This window comes from Phascolarctos cinereus, unplaced genomic scaffold (genome assembly GCF_003287225.1).
Source record: "Phascolarctos cinereus isolate Bilbo 61053 unplaced genomic scaffold, phaCin_HiC Scaffold_1;HRSCAF=81, whole genome shotgun sequence".
In the NCBI taxonomy this organism is placed as follows: Eukaryota; Metazoa; Chordata; class Mammalia; order Diprotodontia; family Phascolarctidae; genus Phascolarctos; species Phascolarctos cinereus.
Genome location: NW_027555514.1, coordinates 170,069,487 through 170,091,408, shown reverse-complemented (window position 1 = coordinate 170,091,408; position 21,922 = coordinate 170,069,487). Strand labels below are relative to the sequence as shown.

Genomic DNA, 21,922 nt, shown 5'->3' with positions numbered 1-21,922 from the left:
CCTATTTTGAAATAAAAATTGAAATAAATGATTATTTACTTGATTGTCTCTGATTATCTTCACTTTGACCCATCCCAATATTCTCTGCTTTGGATTATGCTTTTTTCTTTTAAATAGTATTTTATTTTTTCCAATTACATGTAAAGATAATTTTTAACATTCATTTTTTTATAAAAGTTTGAGTTCCAAATTTTCTCCCTTCCCGTTCCCTAAGATAGTAAGCAATTTGATATAGGTTGTATATGTGCAATCATGTAAAACATATTACCATATTAATCATGTTGTAAAGGAAGAAACAGAACAAAAGGGAAAAATTTTTAAAAATAAAGCGAAAATAGTATGCTTTGCTCTGCATTTAGACTCCATCAGTTCTTTCTCTGGATATGTCTAGCATTTTCCATTATAAGTCTTTTGGACTTGTCTTGGATCATTGTATTCCACATCAGTGGTTTGATGACTCAGTGATTATACCCTTCTGAATGCTCCCTCCAAACATATAGATTGCTAAGAAGAACTAAGTCAATTATAGTTAATCACTGCACAATGTTGCTGTTACTGAGTACAGTGTTCTCCTGGTTCTGCTCACTTCACTTTGCATCAGTTCATATAAGTCTTTCCAGGTTTTTCTGAAATCTGCCTGCTCATCATTTCTTTTTGCGCAATAGTATTACGTTTCATTTATACATCACAACTTGTTCAAGCCATTCCTCAGTTGATGGACATTCTCTCAATTTCCAATTCTTTTCCACCACAAAAAGAGCTGCTGTAAATATTTTTGTACATGTAGGTCCTTTTCCCCTTTTAATGATCTCTTTGGGATATAGACCTGGTAGTGGTATTGCTGGATCAAAGGGTGCATGCACAGTTTGATTGCCCTTTAAACGTAGTTCCAAATTGCTCTCCAGAATGGTTGGATCAGTTTACAACTCCACCAACAGTGCATTAGTGTCCCAACTTTCCTACATGCTCTCCAATATTTCATTTTCCTTTTCTGTCATATTAGCTAATCTGATAAGTTTGAGGTGATGTTTTGCACTATGCTTTTGAAAACATTACATCAATACTTCAAGGATCTATATTTCATCAGTATGGGAACATCCTCCACCAATACAGATTGTACCTCCTCTAAAACTTCATAGATGATCTTCAGGGATTTCTGTGGTCAAAATATTCACCACCCTGCAGCCAAACTGCTTATCCTCTACAAAATTAAATATATATCCCTTGGCCAAAAAAGGAATATAGTTCACCTGAAGGAGCTTACTCAAAGCCTTTCTAGCTCTGTGAGATTTGCCCAGTCCACTGGTATAATCTTCAAGAACCCAGTGTCACTTCCACAACCTAATAAGGTATCAGAGTAAGGTGTTAGTAATGTAACCATTAAATTTTTGGAAATAGTTTTAGTCCAGACCTATTATTTCATGTGTGCATGGAACTTCCAAGTAAATAAACACCCCCTTCCAAAGCATATCTGTACTTGGTCTGCAATTTGCAGTCTTAGAGAATTGACTGGGGCATTGAGAGTTTAAATGATTTTTCCAGGATCCCACAGCCAGTATGTGTCAGAGGTAATACTGAACCCAGGTCTTCTTGACTCTGAGGTTAGCTCTGCATTCACTATATCACATTGCCTCTCTTGAAAGTAATAACAGTTTAGTATATGAATTTTATTTTTAATCTTATATAGAGTGTCATTTATAAGTTTGTTGAGATTTGAGAGTGATACTGCCTCTCAGTGTGTTATAACTACAGCGATTAATGTATTATTTGTTTTGTTTGTAACTTAGATGGCAACATAAATTCAATCATGTGAGTTTTATTATGCCATTCTGTATTTGACTTTGTTGTGACTTAATGTGATATAATGCATGCCACCCAAATATTGTTCACCAGCACTATTCACCATATTCACAGTACCCATCTAAATTCAAAATGTCAAGTCACTGTCTAATCTCATCAAGAATGTTCTGATCTCCAAATGTGTATGTCTTAAAGTTGTATTCAACACATGATGGAATGTTAATATAGCTCTGAAATAATAGGTAACTAAAGTTCAAGTTTTAGAATGCAAAAGAAAGTTGCAGTTTGATGCCTCATTCTTGACTTCTCCCTTACTATTTTTTGCTCTTCATATCTAATCCATTGCTTGTCAATTTCACCTTTGTGACACCTCTCTCATACCTCTCCCTTCTCTCTTCCAACATTGCCACCACTCCAGTGTAAACCCTCATCATTTCATACCTGGATTACTGTGATAGCTTACTGATGGGTCTGCCTGTCCTAGGTCTCTCCCCACTCTAGTTTATCCTCCATTCAGCTGCTAAAGTACAGGTATTACCCCACCACCTCCCTCCCATTCGATAAACTCCAATGGTTATCATTTACAGGATGAAATTTAAAATCCTTTGTCTGACTTTCAAAGCCCTTTATATCCTAGCCTCCTCCTCCTACCTTTCCAGTCTTCTTGTGCCTTACTCCCCACCACGTGCTTTTTGATCTAGTGACATTGCCTTCCTTGCTGGTCTCCAAACATGTCACTTCATTACCAATTCTAGGCATTCCCACTAGCTGTTGCCCCATGCCTGGAATGTTCTCCCTCCTTATCTCTGTCTCCTGGCTTCCCTGGCTTTCTTCCAGTTCCAACTTAAATCCCACTTTCTACAGGAAGCCTTTCCCAATCTCTCTTAATTCTAGCGTATTAATTATCACCAGCATACCTTGTATATAGCTTGTTTGTACCTAACCTTGTTGGCTTCTCTATTACACTGTGAGCTCCATGAAGTCTTTGTATCCCCAGTGTTTAGTACAGCATTCAGCACATAGTAGGTATTTAACAAATGTTCATTGACTGACTCATTATTAAAACCATTATCTGAGAGTCTGTTGTGAATATATCAATGAGAAAGACTGACTGTCAGTAGGACAGAACAAATAAAAAATTAATGAATTACCCTTGGTTTGTGTTTCAATTCATCAAAAATCAATAAACGTTTATTAAGCATATACTATGTGTCAGACATAGTACTAAGCATTGGAGATACAGTTACAAATAAAAAGAAAGACAGGTTCTGCCCTCAAGGAATTTAAAATGTAACGTGGGAAAATCTCTCCTGTGTACAATGCATTGTACTAGGCACTAAGATTCCCAAACTGAAAAACAAAAGAAGCACCATGTGGTAGCATAGGGGACTACACTTGGAGAAAGACCCGTCTTTGAACTCTTTCTTCTTCAGGTATTTAATACTCTTGTCACTCTGGGATAATTACTTAATCACCTTTTTCATTTCATTTCATTTCATTTCTTTCTCTTTCTCTCTCTCTATCTTTCTTTCTTTCTTTCTTTCTTTCTTTCTTTCTTTCTTTCTTTCTTTCTTTCTTTCTTTCTTTCTTTCTTTCTTTCTTTCTTTCTTTCTTTCTTTCTTTCTTCCTTCCTTCCTTCCTTCCTTCCTTCCTTCCTTCCTTCCTTCCTTCCTTCCTTCCTTCCTTCCTTTTTGGCTAGGCAATTGGACTTAAGTGACTTGAACTCAGGTCCTCCTGAACTCCAAGGCCAGTGTTCTATCCACTGCTCACCTAGCTGCCCCTCAATCGCCATTTTCTTTAAAATAGAGATTATAAATTGTACCTCAAAGGTTTGTTGTGAGGATAAAATGAACTCCTGGATGTAAAGCACTTTGTAAATCTTCCAGGTCTGTATTGAGTAAGCAAACCATTATCATTATCAAACAATACAGCCCCTAACCACAAGCAGTTTATAGTCTGGGAGTGAGAGAAAGCAAGAAATACAAAGTAAGTATAACACACTATAATGTGCTATTAAGAGAAATTAAGTATTAAGAGAATTACTGATTAAGAGAAATACTAATATGTAATATGACAATATATAGTTGTATAAAATATAAATAAAATATAATAGCTAGTAGCAAGCTAAATGTCTAACTAAAAAACTGTCACCAATGGCCTAAAATAGCAGAGGTGTTGCTGAGAACCCCCTCAAGGAGATCCTTAAGGTCAAAAATATTTCACAATAATACTAAGGCATTACTTACCTATTAAAATACTCTTTACTTTTTCAACTACATAACTACATGAGTCCAAATTTTCTTCATATACTTCCACCAAAACAACATATCACAACAGATTGAATGGAGATGCAGATATGAGAATCCAGCTGTCTTCTGTGGAGCCAGACATTAAAGATATTTGCAAAAATCTGTAAAAACAGTTCTCTTACTATTTTTTTGTTTGGGAAAAGAGTTATTTTCCTAAAAATATCTTATTTTTACATGTAATTGATTTATTGTTATTATTATTAAATTAATTAAGAAATAAATGTTTAAAAAATTTATCAGTTTTTACTTCAAATATAGTAAATATCGAGAGATAAAACTCACATAAACAAAAACTCTTTGGGATCCTCAGTAATTTTATTGAGTCCTGAGATCAAAAACTTTGAGAACCACCCACCTAAACAAAGGCATAATTAATAATTGAGAGTAAGTTTAGATTTAAGTACAGTGTGTTTGTGTTTCACACTCTGGGGCCACAGTCACCCTGAACTTTGATAGAGAACAACTGTGATGAAAGCCCCCATTTGCTTAATTTAAACAAATTAACATCTATACACTGAAGTATAAATAAATAAATATATATATACATACACACATATATTCTATATATATCTCTCTATATATATTCTTTATATATATATATGTATATATATGTATATATATATATATATATATATATACATATATATGATTCTAGCTGGTCTATTGGAGAGTATCATTAGTTATCACTACTATTCAATTTTTTTCTGCTTTACTCCTAATTGTGAAATCAGAGTAAAAAAGGGGAGAAAAAAGTACATCTTAATTTATTCATCCTTTTTTATTTCTGCAGAGAGGCTGTTGAAATTGTTATGGACCATCTACAAAACAGGTAAACCATCGCACTATCCCTCTTTATTTCTGGAATGTGCAATCATTATTTTAAGAATGCTTTTACTAGAAGATACTTTTAAGTCCCTTATAAGTAGAAATGGTTTCATTTTGTATCTCCAGTACCTAAAACATAGTAGGCACTAAATAAATGCTTGCTGATTGATTAAATCTGACTCTAAAAGTCACATAGCTGATAAAATATTTAATGCTAAAAAAAAATTTAATTCATTTCATATTAACTGGTATTCTAATGTTTGCATTTCTGATGGATAGGAGCATTAGTAACTGAACCAATTCACCATTGATGCCAAAGAGGTAGAAACCATGGTTTCACTCTTTGTTAAAACTCTTATCTGCCTAGTGATTTGTTTTAGGCTTAGATAATCCTGTGGGCCAATGTAGTTATTGTTAGGTTAAATATTATTTTGTAATCAATTTATGTATGTGAAAGTGATTGGTAACCTATAATGTGTATTTATACATATGTAGTATGTATGTATATGTGTTTACATACATACATGCATGCATACATACATACGTACATATATGAATATATGTATGTGCCTATGTATGTAAAGGCAGCTAAGCTAGGTGGTGCAGTGGATAGAGCACAGGTCCGGGATCAGGAAGACTTGAGTTCAAATTTTACCTCAAACACTAGCTGTGTGACCCCAGGCAAGTCATCTAATCCTGTTTACCTCAGTTTCCTCATCTGTAAAATAAGCTAGAGAAGGAAGACTCCAAATACAGTCACTAAGAGTGGAGAAGATTGAAAAAAATGGCTGAACAACAAAATGTATAGAATATTATGTTTGTGAAATTAGCATTTAAAACCTTCTTTTAACTTTTTCTATGAAATCTTCTCAGTTTTCCTCCTCACTATGGTAACACAAACTCATGTGAATATTAAACTTTATTTTATTGATCAAATATCATTTTTGCCACTTTACCTCTAGAAATTGTACCCTTCCTAGTGGTTCTGTTTCTGTTGTTGAGATTAAAAAGTAAGTAGAGAATATGGTCTTCTAAGATTTCTGGGGACTTAAGAAGCCAAAAGGAAAGCTTGATGAGAGATCTCTGAAAGTAGGCTAAATTTTGCATGTAGATGGTAAGTCATTGTGATATTGTCCTTCTCCCTGAAAAGGGATTGGAGAGCTCTATGGTGGCGGTGTTTATCGGAGAGCAGCTAGCTCCTGCATGTGATGTTGAGAGTTCTGTGTGCTAGCTCATGGCTTCCCTAACCAAGAATTTAAGAGGATTCAGGTTGATTAGACTTGATTTTATAATACTAGGTATTGGATTTCTCTTCCAAGACTAATGTGAAAGGCTTTTTCATAAAGCTTCATGTTTTATCCTATTCTCTTATAGAATGGAAGATGGTGAACAAGTGAAAATGAAGTCCTTCAGGTACATTAATATGTGAGTTGGTCAATGTTTTGGGAATATTTGTTTCTAATGAACAGTCTTTAGTTGATGTTCTTAGAAGTTGTCAGAAATATACTGGGTTCTTGACCTTTGACTTGGACTTTTTTTTTGTTAAGGAAAAAAAGACTGGGCAGTAGTGATTTCCTATCGCTTGCTACCTTCTTGATTGTTTTAGATATCATTTCAGCTTAAATATTGGTACTAATATTTTAAAAATTCCTTTTGAACAGCTCTTTAAACTGTGTTATTATTTAGAATTTATACTGGAAAACAGATCCAGGTTATGTAGCTAGCCCTTAAATATCCTTGGGAAGATGATTGAAATACTCATATAATACCTAAAGATTATTTTAGTCAATAGTTTTGACCTTTTCTTCCATCAAACTTTAAACCAATTGTATCATAACTATTAACTGGCAGGACTGAGTCATTTCCATTGTGTTTCCTTTCTATCTTGCCCACTTCCTGATGGAAATGCTAATAAACCCCCTAAATGGTCCAGAAACAGGCAGCAGAAAAAGCCAAAGCCCTGATAATTCACAAACTGGTTGATTAATCTTTCTCTGATGAAATCTTCCTTAAATCTTTTTGGTCGACTGCTTCCCATGGTTAGTGGACTTCAGACAGAAGCAGTTTATGGCAAGCTTTCTTCTCAAAGCAATTATTTCAGTCCTGCTCTAGAAGCCTTCTGGTGTCCAGCTTCTGGGTCCATTTTAGTGTTAAGGCTAATGCATAATCAGAAATCAAAGAGAAAAGTCAATAAATGACAGCCATGAGGACAATAATAGTATTTTAATTCAGAAATTATCTGGTCATGAAGGCTTAGAATTTAAGTGGGATATACAAATATTGAGAAGCACTGTGGTGTGGTGGTAGCTAGGAGGCATGGTGGGTAGAGTGCCTAGCCTGGAATCAGAAAGACTCATATCCCTGAGTTCAAATCTGGCCTCAGACACTTACTAACTGTGTGGCCCTGGGCAAGTTACTCAGTTTCCTCATCTGTAAAATGAGCTAGAGAATGAAATGGTAAACCTAGTATCTTCGCCAAGAAAACCCCAAATGGGGTCACAACTAGGGACACAGCTGAAAAGCTAGGCAACAACAACATGGCATGGTGCAGTGAAAATTCAGAGTCAAATAGAGCTGGGGACCATCAAATAGTACATAAGGATCATTGTTGGCTAAATATTGACTGAGAAAGTCATATGTTAACATATCTGCGTTCCATTATATTTTTATTTATTTTGTTAAATATTTCCCAAGTACATTTTAATGTAGTTTGGGCAACATTTGGGAGTGTTGTAGCAGTGGGTATTTGATACCTCTGATGTGGTAGGTAGAGAATTAGCCTTGGAATTAGGAAGACTCGTGTTCAGTCCCTGCCTTGGACATTAACTGTGTGACCAGGGGAAGCTCTCAGTGCCCCACCCACTGTCTGAGACAATGAGTCTAATCTATATTGGCAGAAGGCATTCTCACACCAGAGATCCCCTACGGTGATGGAATCACAAGTCTGGAACCCACCTTGAACTTCCATTTCTACCATCATCATCATCTTCATCATCCTCACCATTATCCTTTTCCCAGTATTTATATATCACTTAACTATGGGCCAAGCACTCTGCTAAGAGCTTTAGAATTACTATTTTATTTGGTCCTCACAACAACCCTGAAACTGAGTCAGCCAGGGGCAGCTAGGTGTTGCAGTGGATAGAGCACCAGCCCTGAAGTCAGGAGGACCTGAGTTCAAATGTGGCCTCAGACCAAACACTTGACACTTACTAGCTGTGTGACCTTGGGCAAGTCACTTAACCTCATTGCCTAGCCAAAAACAAAAACAAAAACAAAACAAAACTGAGTCAGCCAGAAGTTAAGCAACTTGCCCACGGTCACACCACTAGTAAGTGTCTGGGGAGGGATTTGAACTTAGTTCTTCCCGACTTTTCTGAGGTATGCGGCTGCCCAGCCAATAAATTAGAGGCCGTTACTTTCCATTTGAATGTGAACTACTGGAAAATGCAGTGAAAAGCCTAAGCTACTTGGGAACTAATGTGTAGAGAAGTATGGGAATGGGGAAAAAAGTAAAAAATAATTTCATGAGTTATAAAAATCCCAAGGAGTTTTTATCCGCAGCCCGTAGTAGTGAGTAGCACTCTGGATTTTGAATCTGAAAGACCTGATTTCAGATCTTACCCAAGATACTTAGACCCTGGACAGGTCATTCAATCTCTCTGTGCTTCAGTTTCCTCATTTGTAAAATGAGGGATTTGGACTCAATGGCCCTATTAGCTCTAACTATAGCATTCTACGATCCTACTGTCCAAGTATTATAGGAGAAAAGGAAAGGTTGGATAGACATACTTTCTGGGCTTTTCCTCTAAGATAATTCTTGCATCAGTCACTAGATTTTTTTGAATCTTACACTGAAATGAAATTCTGTTTTCTTTTCAGAGAAGCGCATAGTCAGACAGAAAAACGGAGGAGAGATAAAATGAATAACTTAATTGAAGAACTATCTGCTATGATCCCTCAGTGCAATCCCATGGCCCGCAAACTGGACAAACTTACCGTATTAAGAATGGCTGTACAGCATTTGAAGTCCCTAAAAGGTGAGTAGGAATGCATTTTTAAAAATTGTGTGATAATTTCTTGAGCTGAACTAGTGATGTCTACTTCTCAGTTATGTTAGTGTCTCTAGTTAGTCTGACATATGAATGGGGAAGGTGATATGTAAATGGATAGTCATTTTCAAGAGTGGAAGGAAATTTACGATAAAGGGGATGGCTCCAGTGGGTGAGTGAACTAGGAAGGCCTCTTATTAAATTGGCATTTGATCTGAGTCTTTAAAGAAGCCAATGATGTCCAGAAGCAGTAAAATAAAGAGGAAGAAAGGCAGCTAAGTGGCTCACTGCTGGGCCTGAATTCAGGAAGACCTGAGTTCAAATCTGGTCTCCAACACTCACTAACTATGTAACCCTTGGCCAGTTACTTAAACCTGGTTGCCTTAAGCCACTGGAGAATGAAATGACAAATCACTCTAGTATCTTTGCCAAGAAAACCCCATACAGGGTCCCAAAGTGTTAGACACATTTGAATGACTGAACAACAATAACAAAAGAGCAAGAACATTCCAAGCATCGGGGAAAAGCTGAAGGGATGAATGAAAGATGGAGCACCGTATTTGAGGAATGACAGTAAGACCGGTATTGCTAGACCTTAGAGTATGGAGAAGAGAAAAATGTGAAGTGTCCTGCTTTCAAAAACCTTAAATGCCAAACAGAGAGCTACTGGGATTTATTAGGCAGGGAAGTGGCATGGTCAGGGTTGTGCTTTAGGAAAATAACTTTGGTAGATGTTCAGAAGATGGATTGTAGTGAGGAGAATGGAAGCAAGGAGGCCATTGAACCTTAATAAGGGTGGTGGTTGTGTGAGCGTAGAGCACATAAACAATCAATGTTGTGAAGGAAGAACCAACAAGATTTGGCAGCTAATTGGATATGGGTTGTAAATGAGAGCAGAGACTGGAAGAGGAAGCTGAGTGACTGGAGATTTAGTGATGCTCCACATAAGTGTGAAGGGGAGGATCTGGGGAGAAATATAATGAGATATGTTGAGTTTCAGATGCTTGTGGGACATCCCAGTTTGAATTGTTCAGTAAGGCTTGGTGATAGAAGACTGGAGCCCAAGAGAGAGAATAGGGATGGATATATACACCTAGGAATCATCTTCATAGAGATGAAAATTGAACCTATGGGAGATGATGAGGGCATAGAATAAAAAGATAAGAAGGCCCAGAATAGAACTCTGGAATACATTGGTGAACATATTCTGTAGGAGACCCAGCAAAGGAGACTGAGAAAGAACAGACAGGTAGGAGGAGGCCCAAGACACAGAAGTGACAGGAAAACTCAAAAAGGAGTGTATCTGGGAGAAGATGATCAGCAATGCCCAATGCTGGAGAGAGATCAGAAAGGATAAGGACTGAGAGCAGGCTCTCAGATTCAGCAATGAAGAGATAAGTGGTAACTTTGGAAGGGGCCGGTTTAGTTACATGATGAGATTGGAAGATAGATTGAAGCTGAGAAGAGGAGAGATATAGGACAATAGCTAGCAGAGATGGTTGGATCAAGCCAGGGTTTTTTGAGGATGAGGGAGACATGAACCTAATTGTAGGCAGTAGGGAAGGAGCCAGTAGATAGGGAAAGATTGAAGATTACAGAGAGAGTAGAGATGAAGGTGGGAACAATCTGCCAGAGAAGATAGGAGGAGAGGGGATCAAGGATTCTTGCAATGGGGTTGGCCTACAGAAGAAGAGGGGTCATTTCCTTATTGGAGGCTAGAGTAAAGATGAAAATGGGGAGATGTCAGAGGGATGTGAGATAAGGAAGGGAGAAGAAGAAAGAGCTCTTAATAAAGGGCCTCAATTTTTTTTTCAGTGAATATAAAGTAAGGTCTTCAGCTGAGCGGGTAAGAGGGGGTGCCTTGGTAATACTTGAAGAAAGATAAGAAGGTTTGGAACAGACACTCTGGTGGTGAGTGGGATAGAGAATCAATGAGAGAGGAGTAAAAGGATTGCCTTGTTTTTTAAAAATATTTTTATTTATTTCATTAAATATTTCCCAATTACATTTAAAAAATTTTTGACAATCATTTTTTTAAATTCTGAGTTTCAAATTCTCTCCCTCCCCCACCCCTTGAGAAGGCAAGCAGTATGATGTGGATTATACATGTGAATTCTGCAAAATGTATTTCCATATTAGCCATGTTGCAAAAGAAAACACACACACACACACACACACACACACACACATAAACAAGAAAAATAAGATGAAAAAGTGTGCTTCAATCTGCACTCAGAGTTCATCAATTCTCCCTCTGGAGGTGGATAGAATTTTTCAGCATGGGTAAAGGATTGCCTTGTTGACATGAGGGTCCAGTTGAGTTATATAACATAAATTTGTAGTAGACCCAATCAGCATGGATTTGTGGCTTCCTTCAGCTTGATTCAGCAGCATGTGAATAGGAGTAAAGGTGGTAGGTAGTGGAAGTAATCCAAGGTTGGGTTTTGGCAAGGCACAATCAGCAAGAGGACAAGGGGCAAGGAATTAGAGTAGAGGATAGTGTAGACTGAACTGGTTCCCCAGTGGGTCTAGATGAGGAAGGGAAGAGAGTGTAACCAGTGTGGGGATAATATCCTGGGAAAGTATTGAGTGTGGAGGGAGCTACACAGGTAGTTCATTACCAGAGGCTCTATTTGAAACCAGGTTTTCTTGTTCCAGATTCAGTACAGTTTCTGTAGCACTATGCTGTCCATGAGAGACCTATTAAAGTAGCTCTCATAGTCTAAATAGCTGACCTTTGTATGTGTGCTGTATCCTAAAAGATACAGTAGGATAGAGACTCTATAGGTCAAATGGGAGAGGAAAAGGACTTGATGCTCCTGGTAATGGCGGTGGAATGGTTAGTGGTGGGAGTTGCCTGGGGAGCCTTCTTTTGGGGGAATTATCTGGGACCCAATTTTTAATCACAGTCTGTTGTGTAATAGCTTACTTGATCTTTTGACATCAGTGAAGGTTGCCATGAAGTTTACATAACATTTTTGTTAAGCTTTAATCTCAGTAATAAATCAATCATAATAATCATAAAAATCTTAATTTTTATTACAAAATACCACCTAGTCTAATCCCGCTATGTGAAACCCCCTTACAACATTCCTGACAATCAACCATTCAGTCTCTGCTTGAAGGTCTCCAGTTGCATGGAACTTAGTTTGCCAGAAAGTTAATTTTTATATTGAGCCAAAACATGCCTGTCTCTAGCTTCTGCTTAGTTCAGTTCAATTCAATGCCCTCTGGGCCCAAATAAAATAAGTCAATCTTTCTTACATATGGCAATCTCTAAAAAAAAAATTATTTTTCTTCTTAAGTCTTCTTAAGACCTCTTTTAAGTCTTCTTTTGTCTAAGTTAAACATCCCTGGTTCCTTCTAATGACCCTGACATTAAAACCTGAACTCAACTCAAATGTGACCTCCTCCACAAAGCCTACCCTGATTCTCGGATTATTAATGAGTTTCCCCTTTTGGACCTCACTTAGCACTTTGTTTTGTAACTCTCTAATGTCCTTAAAATGTAAAAGCTGTCTGTGTTGATGTCTTATTCCCCATTAGTCTGTACTCTTCATGAAGGCAAGGAAAATGCTGTGCATACAGTAGGTGCCTAATAAATGCTTGTTGAATTGAACTCAGTCTTTCAAAGAATGTCAAATACTATTAGAAGGACTTTAAAAAAAGCTGTTGCAAAAAAAAAAATCAAGGAAAGTTTAGACCCTGACAAACAAGCATATCCAGAGTTGTGGTCTCAATTGTCATTTGCTTTAATCAAATTTTCTATTATTTTTTCATATCTTCTCCAATGGATTACTCCCACCTTCAGCTGACCATGTCCTAGGGCATAAAAACCTCCAATTCATAATAGCAGAAATATCAAACACATCATTTACAACCACAATGCAATGAAAATTGTATTCAATAATGGACCTTTGAGTAAAGAACTAAAATTAATTGGAAAGTCAATAACAATTATAATAAATCAAAGGATTGGTAGGTCAAAGAACAAATCATAGAAATAACAGAAAGCAAGGGGAGCTAGAAGGCAGAAGACTCAATTCAAATTCTGCGGTAATTTCTCTGCCCATCTCCTTTCTTTCCCTTGTCCTTTAAATACTTGTTGACTGTCATACTCTAAGCTCTGGATTTTAGCTGAGGTTCCTAGGCGTTTTCATTTTGGGGTTTCTTTCCAGAGATGACCAGTGGATTCTTTTTATTTTCACTTTGCTTTGCTAGAAATCCCCCAAGATCCCTCCCAGCTCTAAATCTGTGATGTTAAGTTGATTAGGTTATGTTCGGGAATAGGAGGTAATTTGTTTTTACTTGGAGGACCAGTCCTGAAAACAGTGTCTACTTCCATGGCACTGCTTCCCTTTGTGACGTTTTGAACACAGGAAAATTGTGTATCCAGTCTGTGCTACTTCACTTATCTAGTCAGCCAAACAATATTAGAAATAAAGATGCTGATCAACATAATTTTGTTGTATGTATATTGAACAAGGAAATGAATGAACATTTATTAAGCACCTACTGTGTGCCAGACATTGACTTCAGATAAGTAAATTTTCTTTACATATAAGGTATTCACTGTGTTTGCACATGAGTTAAAAAATATGTAGTTCCTTCCATCCATTAATTTGTCATTTGAAAGCAAATAAATAAAGAATTCTCACAAACTAGAAAGAGAAAAGAATGACTTCAGCAGCTAAATGGTACAATACATAAAGAATTGGGCTTGAAGTCAGGAAAGACCTGAGTTCAAATTCTGACCCAGACATTTACTAACTTTGTAATCCGTGAGAAATCAATTAACCTCTTTCAACCTCAATTTCTTCATCTGCACAATGAGGCAGTTAGACTTGAAGGCCTCTCACGTTCCTTCCATCTCTAAATCCATGGTCTTTTAGGGACTACTCTGGTGAAAATGAAACTCCCAGGTCCCATCCTTAAGTACATCATTTGACTGTATTTTTGGTGTTGTTCAGTTGTTATCAGTCATGCCCAACTCTTTGTGACCCCATTTGAGGTTTTCTTGGCAAAGATCCTGGGGTGGTTTGCCATTTCCTTCTCCAGCTCATTTTACAGATGAGGAAACTGAGGCAAACAGGATTAAGTGACTTGCCCAGTTAGTATCTGAGATCAGGTTTGAACTCAGAAAGATGAGTCTTCCTGACTCCAGGCCCTGCACTCTATCTACTGTACAACCTAGCTGCCCCAATTTGACTGTACACTCTTACCCTAAAAGGTAAGTCACATATAGTCTCATATCTCACACAATCACAGTTCCAGAGTAAGTCTTTTATATTTCCTTCACTTCAGATTAGGGGGGAAAAAAACCGTTTGCCTCAAGGAGCAGAATTCCTTTCACCAGCTTCCACTGTGAGTCCTATATATAGTTGTCTATGAGCTTTATGACAATGTTTTATAAAGATTTCTGGAAAACAATGTATATTTCATCCTAGAATGTGTTTTTAGGACCTCTTTATGTTTGCTTCTTATTTTTAGGCTCTACCAGTTCTTATGCAGGAGATAATTATAAGCCTACATTTATACAGGATGATGAGCTGAGACATTTAATCCTCAAGGTAAGTCAAGACATATATTTCCTCCATTCTTGTCCTTATTTGCCTTTCCTTTTTGTTTGACTTGAGGGGTGGAGATCTTTAACTTGCTTCCTCTTTGGAACAAATGAGCCCTGCAAGGTTTGCCCATAGTGTATGACATCAACATCAACAAGGTAGGGACGAGTGTGAGTGGACAAGACTAAGCAAAATGGTGAGGTAAGGTACTTTGTGGCTGTTCTTCCTTTATCATTAGCCCAGCATTCCACCTAAGGGCTGTGGTACTTTCATGCTTCGTCTCAAGCCCCTATTCCACCAGCTGTTCTGATGCCCAAAGATTTTTTTCTGCATGTAAACATTTTGCAAACATTAAAGAAATATATGTACATACATACATGCATACATACATACATGGGCAGCCAGTTGGCACAACAGATAGTGTGCTGGGCTTAGAATCAAGACTTATCTTCCTGAGTTCAAATCTGGCCTAACTGTGTGACCCTGGGCAAGTCACTTAACCCTGCTTGCCTCAGTTCCTCATCTATAAAATGAGCGGGAGAAAGAAATGGCAAACCACTCCAGTATCTTTGCCAAGAAAACCCCAAAATGGGGTCCGAAGAGTCGGACATGACTGGAATGAATGGAATGTATCTATTATTAATTTTTAAGTTATTATTTTCCCATCCCTGTGCCTATTCCCTCAAAATTCACCCATCTATATTCTCTTCTTTCTTTCTCTTTACCTAATCTCTGGTTAAGTTATTGTCAGCAAATGACTTGGGACTGTCATCTTCACTTCCTATGTTTGAGCTTTAGGTTCACCTTTCTCCCTCAAAACTTGATCCCATCTATGATTAGGGAATGGTAGCATCACCACCCAGGTCATGTGTGTTGGTAGTTGTTTTGGCCTACATGCTCTGAGCTACCAGTTTCAAGCTATAATGATAGCTGAGAGATTAACCTACTTTTCTGGCTCCTTTTATACTAAAAAGTTATTATTGAAGCTATTAAACATAATTGAAGCTATTAAACGTAAACCATATTATACCCTACTGAATCTTCGAATATACCTATAGAATGTTTAAAGGAAATAATATAATATTATTTGGTACTATTTTCACTAGTTCTTGCTTTTCTTATCATATACTAATATCATGCTGATCTTATTTACTAAATTCATTAGGCTTTCCAATTTATGCTGAATCTCTTTCTAGTTAGAAAGTATTGGCTGTGTGGGAATATTATGATAAAGTGTTGTTGTTCAGTTGTTTCAGTTGTGTCTGATTCTTTGTGACCCTATTTGGGTCTTCTTGGCAAAGATGCTGGAGTTGTTTGCCATTTCCTTCTCCAGTTCATTTTACAGATGAGGGAACTGAAACAAACAGGGTTAAGTGACTTGCCCAGGGTCACACAGCTAGTAAGTCTCTGAGGTTGGATTTGGACTCAGGAAGATCAGTCTTCCTGACTTCAGTCCTGGCAGTCTATCCACTGTGCCGTTTAGCTGCTTCAGGGCAACTTGCCCAGGGTCACAGCTAGTAAATGACTGGGTTCAAATCTGAACTGGTTCCAGACCTGGTACTCTATCCACTGTACCACCTAGCTGCTTATAATAAAATTCAAAGATGCTTTATGTGATGGTAATCACTTTCTGTTTGCTTCAGTGAGGGGGAAGAGGAAATGCAGGGTATTTTAATGGAATTTAGATTTTCAGGTTAACTTTTAAGAGGTTCACTCACCCCTCACAGTGTGAGCCTGCAATCAGAATACATTGTCCATAGATAGTAGTAGGCATTTTGTTCATGTGGTCTGAACTACCAAGGTCAAGTTACAAGTGTTGTTAATTGAAAGACTGGCAAACTTTTCTAACCCCTTTTAAAATAAAAATGTGATCCCCAAGTGTATGTCACTGATACATTGAAATACATAGAAATGTCATAAGGATAATTGTTATGAAAAGAAATTTGATAACTATTAAGACCAGAGAATTGTATTCCATGCCTGAACTTTCTTTCTAATTCAAAAGCATGAGTTTGTACTTAAATTTAACTTAAGGATCTTATATACCATGGTTATCTTTTACATTTTGTTGAATTTTTTTTAGGATGCAAATTAAATGAAGACTTAGTTTATTCTACAGACCACAATAGTTTCTTCAAAATCAAACCTTTCAAAATATGAAAAAGAATCACTTACAACATTATTATTATTATTATTATTATTATTATTATTATTATTATTATTATAGGTTGCAGATGGGTTCTTATTTGTTGTTGGATGTGATCGAGGAAAAATTCTGTTTGTCTCTAAATCAGTCTCCAAAACACTCAATTATGATCAGGTATGTCATACTGCTTTTCAAAAACTTATGGTAGTTTATTTCTAACTTTTTTGAACAAAGATATTATATGTAAGTAACTTCTTTCTATTCATTAATGTCAAAATTCCAAAAGCAGTATTCCTACTGAGAAAGTTTCCAGTATAATCTTACATGATAACTGTTTCAAGATATGCCCTTGAGTGAAATACTATGATGATGACAGTGGCTTCATTCCTAAAGCACTAATGAATGCCTTTTGGGTTAGATTGCTTACTAAGAAACTGTCATATTGAAAAACAGGTTAGGTTGGGTTGATGGGAATACCAAATCCCCTGAAGTGGTTGCATTTATTTGAATTCTCACTGTTTGGAGTTATTATATGAAAGATGGTAATTGATTTCAATTCAATGGAATACGTAGTGCAGATTCAAATAATGTAACTTTAAGGGAATTAATTATTTGCAGTACTCACAATCGATACTGGTATGTGATGTCTTCCACCTGGGTACTTCCTCCAACAATATAGATCATAATTTATCCACAATCCATTCACAGCTTTTCATCCTGTGCAATTCTCGTCCATGTTTTCAGATAAATTGTCCATAAGGGATCCACTCAAAGTATAGGGAGCCTTCCCCCCCCCCCCCTTTTTTCATTCTGAGCTTGCTAAACACCAACGAATATGAGCATTTCCAAATACAGAAAACAGAAAAAAACAGGATTATTCATGAATCACTAATCTCCATCATATATAGCTAAGTTTCTAAAGTAGATAATACATTCCACATGTTAGTTCCAGAGTTGTCCTGTTTGTGAAGATTTCCTTTTGAACTTCCTTCTATGTTGTTCTGTGCACTTAAAATTTTTTTTTCACTGAGGCGCTTAACATTCTTTGTTTTTGCATTATTACTTTCCCCTTTACATCTACTTCTCCCCTCAAATTTTTCCCAATAACAAATAAACAGAGTCAAGCAAAACAAACCAATACATTAGCTATGTCCAAGAATGTATATTTCATCCTTTACCTCTCGTTCTATTACCTCTATATTGTCACCTGTTGGTCTTCCAGGTCTTTTGACATTTAGATTTTGATTTAGCACACTAGACAGCCATGAGTTATCCCTCACTCTCTTTACATGATAAGCCCATGTCCTTTTCGGATTACAAACATCTCTGGGATAATGTCTTTTATGCTACATCCTTCTGCTCAGTTCCTCTTCAGTAATGTATTGTAATCTACTCACACCAACTGTATAAATTTCCATTGCCTTTTGATCAGCCTACAACTTCAATTCTTTCTAAAATGTAATGTTCTTTACATTCTATCACAAAGGCACAGAAAGTTAGGGCTTAGGTAATTGGAGAAGAGAGATGTTCCAGGAAGGGAGAACAGTATACAAACAACAAAGAGTCATAAGAGAAATCATTGTGGGTGGAAGTGGTTGCGAAAGGAAGTGGAAATAAGATGAGTAGGAATGAAAGAAACAGAGATGATGAAATAAGAGCTTTCCAGGTTTCAGAAATAGTATGAGCCAAAGGTACGCAAGAAGGAATCACATGGTATACTCAAAGGACAGCTGGGTTGTTATTTTGGTCACAGATTTGGCATGGTTTTATACATCTCTTTGTTCTTTACTGGAATTACTTTGTTCTTTACTAGAATTATAAATTGCTTTATAGAATCACTGCTATCTTTGTCTGCCGCATTTTCATTTACAATACTTTACTTCTTTTCTGGGCTACATGACTTTAGGATGTATCCTAGTGTGATTAGAATGCAAGTGTATGGATTTGGAAATGTATGGTATTAAATTGAATTTATCAGTTCTATTGACTGTTGGCAGAGGGGTGGGCAGGAGAATGGGAGGACTTGAGAGAGGATGTAGAGGAAGTGAATAACATTTACCCCACATAAAAGAGATTAGTTTAAGTTTACACTGTATCCTGAAAACTCCTTTGTTTATTATGAACTTCAACAAAAGTAACCACATTTATTTTGTGTACCTGGGAGGGAAACTGGGAGTAGGATTTATTATGCTGCTTTGAAATGAACAGTCTGTCTTACAATTAGGCAAGTCTGACTGGACAAAGCTTATTTGACTACTTACATCCAAAAGATGTTGCCAAAGTAAAGGAACAGCTTTCTTCTTCTGATATTTCGCCAAGAGAGAAGCTGATAGATGCCAAAAGTAAGTGTTACTATGATCACTGTTTTAAAAGACTATGATTAGTTGTCAAAAAGTTGAGATCAAGCATTCATACATTTCGGTACCAATATATTCAAAGATGCATACTTTGTTAGGCTCTGCTATTAAAATCTATAAACAGTCTTTTAAAAGCCATATCAAAAAATCCTTCATTTTGCATAACAAAGTGATATTTTTGCTTTCAAATATTTTCCCTGTAAGATGAAAAGACATTGTTCAAGAATCAGAGTCCTGTTCTGCTGTCATACTCAGCAAGCGTCATTGATCTGTGACATTTTTATACTCAGTTTCCAAAACATGATGATTTACTCACCCAGAGACACACAACTTTAAGTAGTAAATGTAATCAGACTTTGGATCATATAATATTCTTTGTAACATAAGAATATGAAAAGAATTGATAGTAGAGAGCTGACCTCAGAGTCATAAAGACTTGAATTTGAGTTCCGCTTTTGACACATACTAGCTGTATGACCCTTGCAAGTCACCTAACCTCTCCCAGGAAGTCACCCAGGAAACTCTCTAGCAATCTAAGATGTGGAGAAGCTGCCAGTCTGCATTGGTAGGGTAGAGGAAGTTTCTCATTGGAAGGTCCTGATACCAATGATATCATGGCAGGGGAGGGGGGAGAGAGAGAGACAGACAGACAGACAGATAGAGGCAGAGAGAGACACACACACACAGAGACAGAGAGACAGAGGCAGAGACAGACAAAGAGACAGAGACAGAGACAAAGAGACACAGAGAGACAGAGAGAGAGAGAGAGAGAGAGAGAGGGAGAGAGAGAGAGAGAGAGAGAGAGAGAGAGAGAGAGAGAGAGAGAGAGAGAGAGAGAGAGAGATCAAAGGGAAGGAAAGAAAAGAACACCCCTACCAAAGATCTCTTCTGATGCCTCATCTTGTTATGGCAGTGACCATGGATTGTCAAAGATTATGCCAGTAGAACATTAGCAGACCTTATCAAACCAGAAAGGCTTTGTATCCAGGTTTGGCGATAGACTATAATTTGTGTGAGGAGCAGCTTGGCTAAGTTCAGGGAGCCTCCTCACCTGCAATGTGGTTACCATATGATTTATTATTTTGGTCAAAACAAGTCATTAAACAGGCTCATGATCAAGTTAATTAGGGTTATCTTATGCGTCACTTGACTTATACCTTAATTAATCATGATCTGCATCAATGGAGAGAGGCTCCACACTGATGAAATCATAGATCCCTGAAGTATGAAAATGACAGTGAAATATGGAATGGGCAAAAAATTAGGGTTTTTTTTTTCAGTTGATCACTTGGGAGTTTTTTCCCTTCACATTTGAAACATATTTGTAGATGTCAACTAATTATTCCTTCTATACTTCAAAAAATTTGAATTCAAAGAAAAAAATGAAAGCTTTTTAAATTCAAAATTAGATTACATAAAATTAGAATAGATTTCTCTTGTAATAGCCATTTTTGAATCTATGTTGCAGTCATTTTGTTAATATTTGGCTGTTATTACATTAAAGCACAAAGGCATTTTTTTTAATTTACTGTAAACAAAGAAATGTAAAAAGTGGTTAAAAGTGTTAGGGAACAAAGATTTCATTATTGCTTGAAGACATTTTTTTCTGATGAATTCTCTCACCATATGTGTTGTGAAAGCTGGCTTTCAAGTCCAAGCAAATTTCCCTGGTGGAACAGCTCATCTGTATTCTGGCGCAAGACGGTCCTTTTTCTGTCGGATAAAGTCTTATAGACCATCAATCAAAGAAGAACAGGAATGCTTCCCCAATTCAAAGAAGAAAGGTATCTTTTTGAAATATCAAGTGATTTTGTTTTTGAAAATAAAATTAATATCCCTAGGTGGTAACCAAACAAGATGAGATGTCATCTCAACATCAGTCAAGCAAAAGCCTCTTGAGAAGAGGAGGAAAACAATATATTTAACTTAATTGTCCAATTTGGCTATTCAGACTCATCAAATTCACTCCAGAATCAAATCAACACTTCATCCTATTCCCTGTAATCTTAAAGGAGCTGATGAAAATCTATTCATTTGGGTCAAAAGAGGAAAATTGGGGAAGGAGTAGAAGTGACAGTTATGATCACAGTATCTCCAAATTGGAATGGACCTCGGTGGCTATCTACTTCAACCCATCATTCAAAAACATCCCCATAATTCTACAACATCCCCAGCAAGTAGTCTTTCCTTGAAATCTTTTTGTTAAGTAGAACCTCCTGCCTCCCAAGGAAGTTGATTCTACTTTGGATACTTTTAATTGTTATGAAAATTTTCTTTACATTGAGCTAAAACCTATCTCTGCATCTTCTACAAACTGGTCCTACTTTTGTCCTCTAGGGCCAAGCAAAATAAGTCCCACCCCTTTTCCATATGACAGCCCTTCATATATTTTGAATACAGCTATCTTTTACTCCCTTCTCTTCTAATTAAAAGCCTTCAAATTATAAGTCTTTTGGTAAAATTTAGTTCCTTTCAAAAATATATTAGAGAATTATACTATTACAAAACCCCCCCACTGATTTTCTTTTAATGTAAGTTTTGTGTTTCATAATAAGACCAGTTGTTTTGTTAAATTTCTGCTTATATTTCCTTGTGATCTATTTACAGATTTTCTTTGTGGGCATCTTCCTGTTGAACTGCTTTTATTCTAATCAATGAAACTTAGTTTGGAAATTTAAGGGCCTTCAGAAGCCTTTGGGATTTTGGCCATGACTATATGCTAAATAAATTGAGTGTAAGACTGTCAGTTTCCATCAAATTGGCTTATTAGGAAAGTGTATTTTCTCTGTATATTATTCTTAGTACCAATGTTGTGTCCATCCATCTCCCTGTCTTGGTACACAAACAGGGATATGTGAAAGAATTCTAC

The 21,922-nt window shown here is 36.8% G+C and overlaps 1 protein-coding gene across 2 annotated transcripts in view; it reads left to right on the top strand.

Moving 5' to 3' along the window:
- Nucleotides 1–21,922, top strand: part of BMAL2 (basic helix-loop-helix ARNT like 2) — a 91,739-nt gene that overhangs the window by 23,136 nt on the left and 46,681 nt on the right. The window contains exons 2-8 of one of the 2 annotated variants that reach the window (XM_020965114.2): nucleotides 4,900–4,938; nucleotides 6,309–6,347; nucleotides 8,817–8,974; nucleotides 14,477–14,556; nucleotides 16,778–16,870; nucleotides 18,921–19,038; nucleotides 20,694–20,837. In XM_020965114.2, coding sequence (XP_020820773.1) covers nucleotides 4,919–4,938; nucleotides 6,309–6,347; nucleotides 8,817–8,974; nucleotides 14,477–14,556; nucleotides 16,778–16,870; nucleotides 18,921–19,038; nucleotides 20,694–20,837 — 652 coding nt within the window. In that variant the 5' untranslated portion in view covers nucleotides 4,900–4,918. Of the gene's footprint in view, nucleotides 1–4,899; nucleotides 4,939–6,308; nucleotides 6,360–8,816; nucleotides 8,975–14,476; nucleotides 14,557–16,777; nucleotides 16,871–18,920; nucleotides 19,039–20,693; nucleotides 20,838–21,922 lie in introns of both variants that reach the window. The other variant, XM_020965111.2, reaches the window with a different exon arrangement.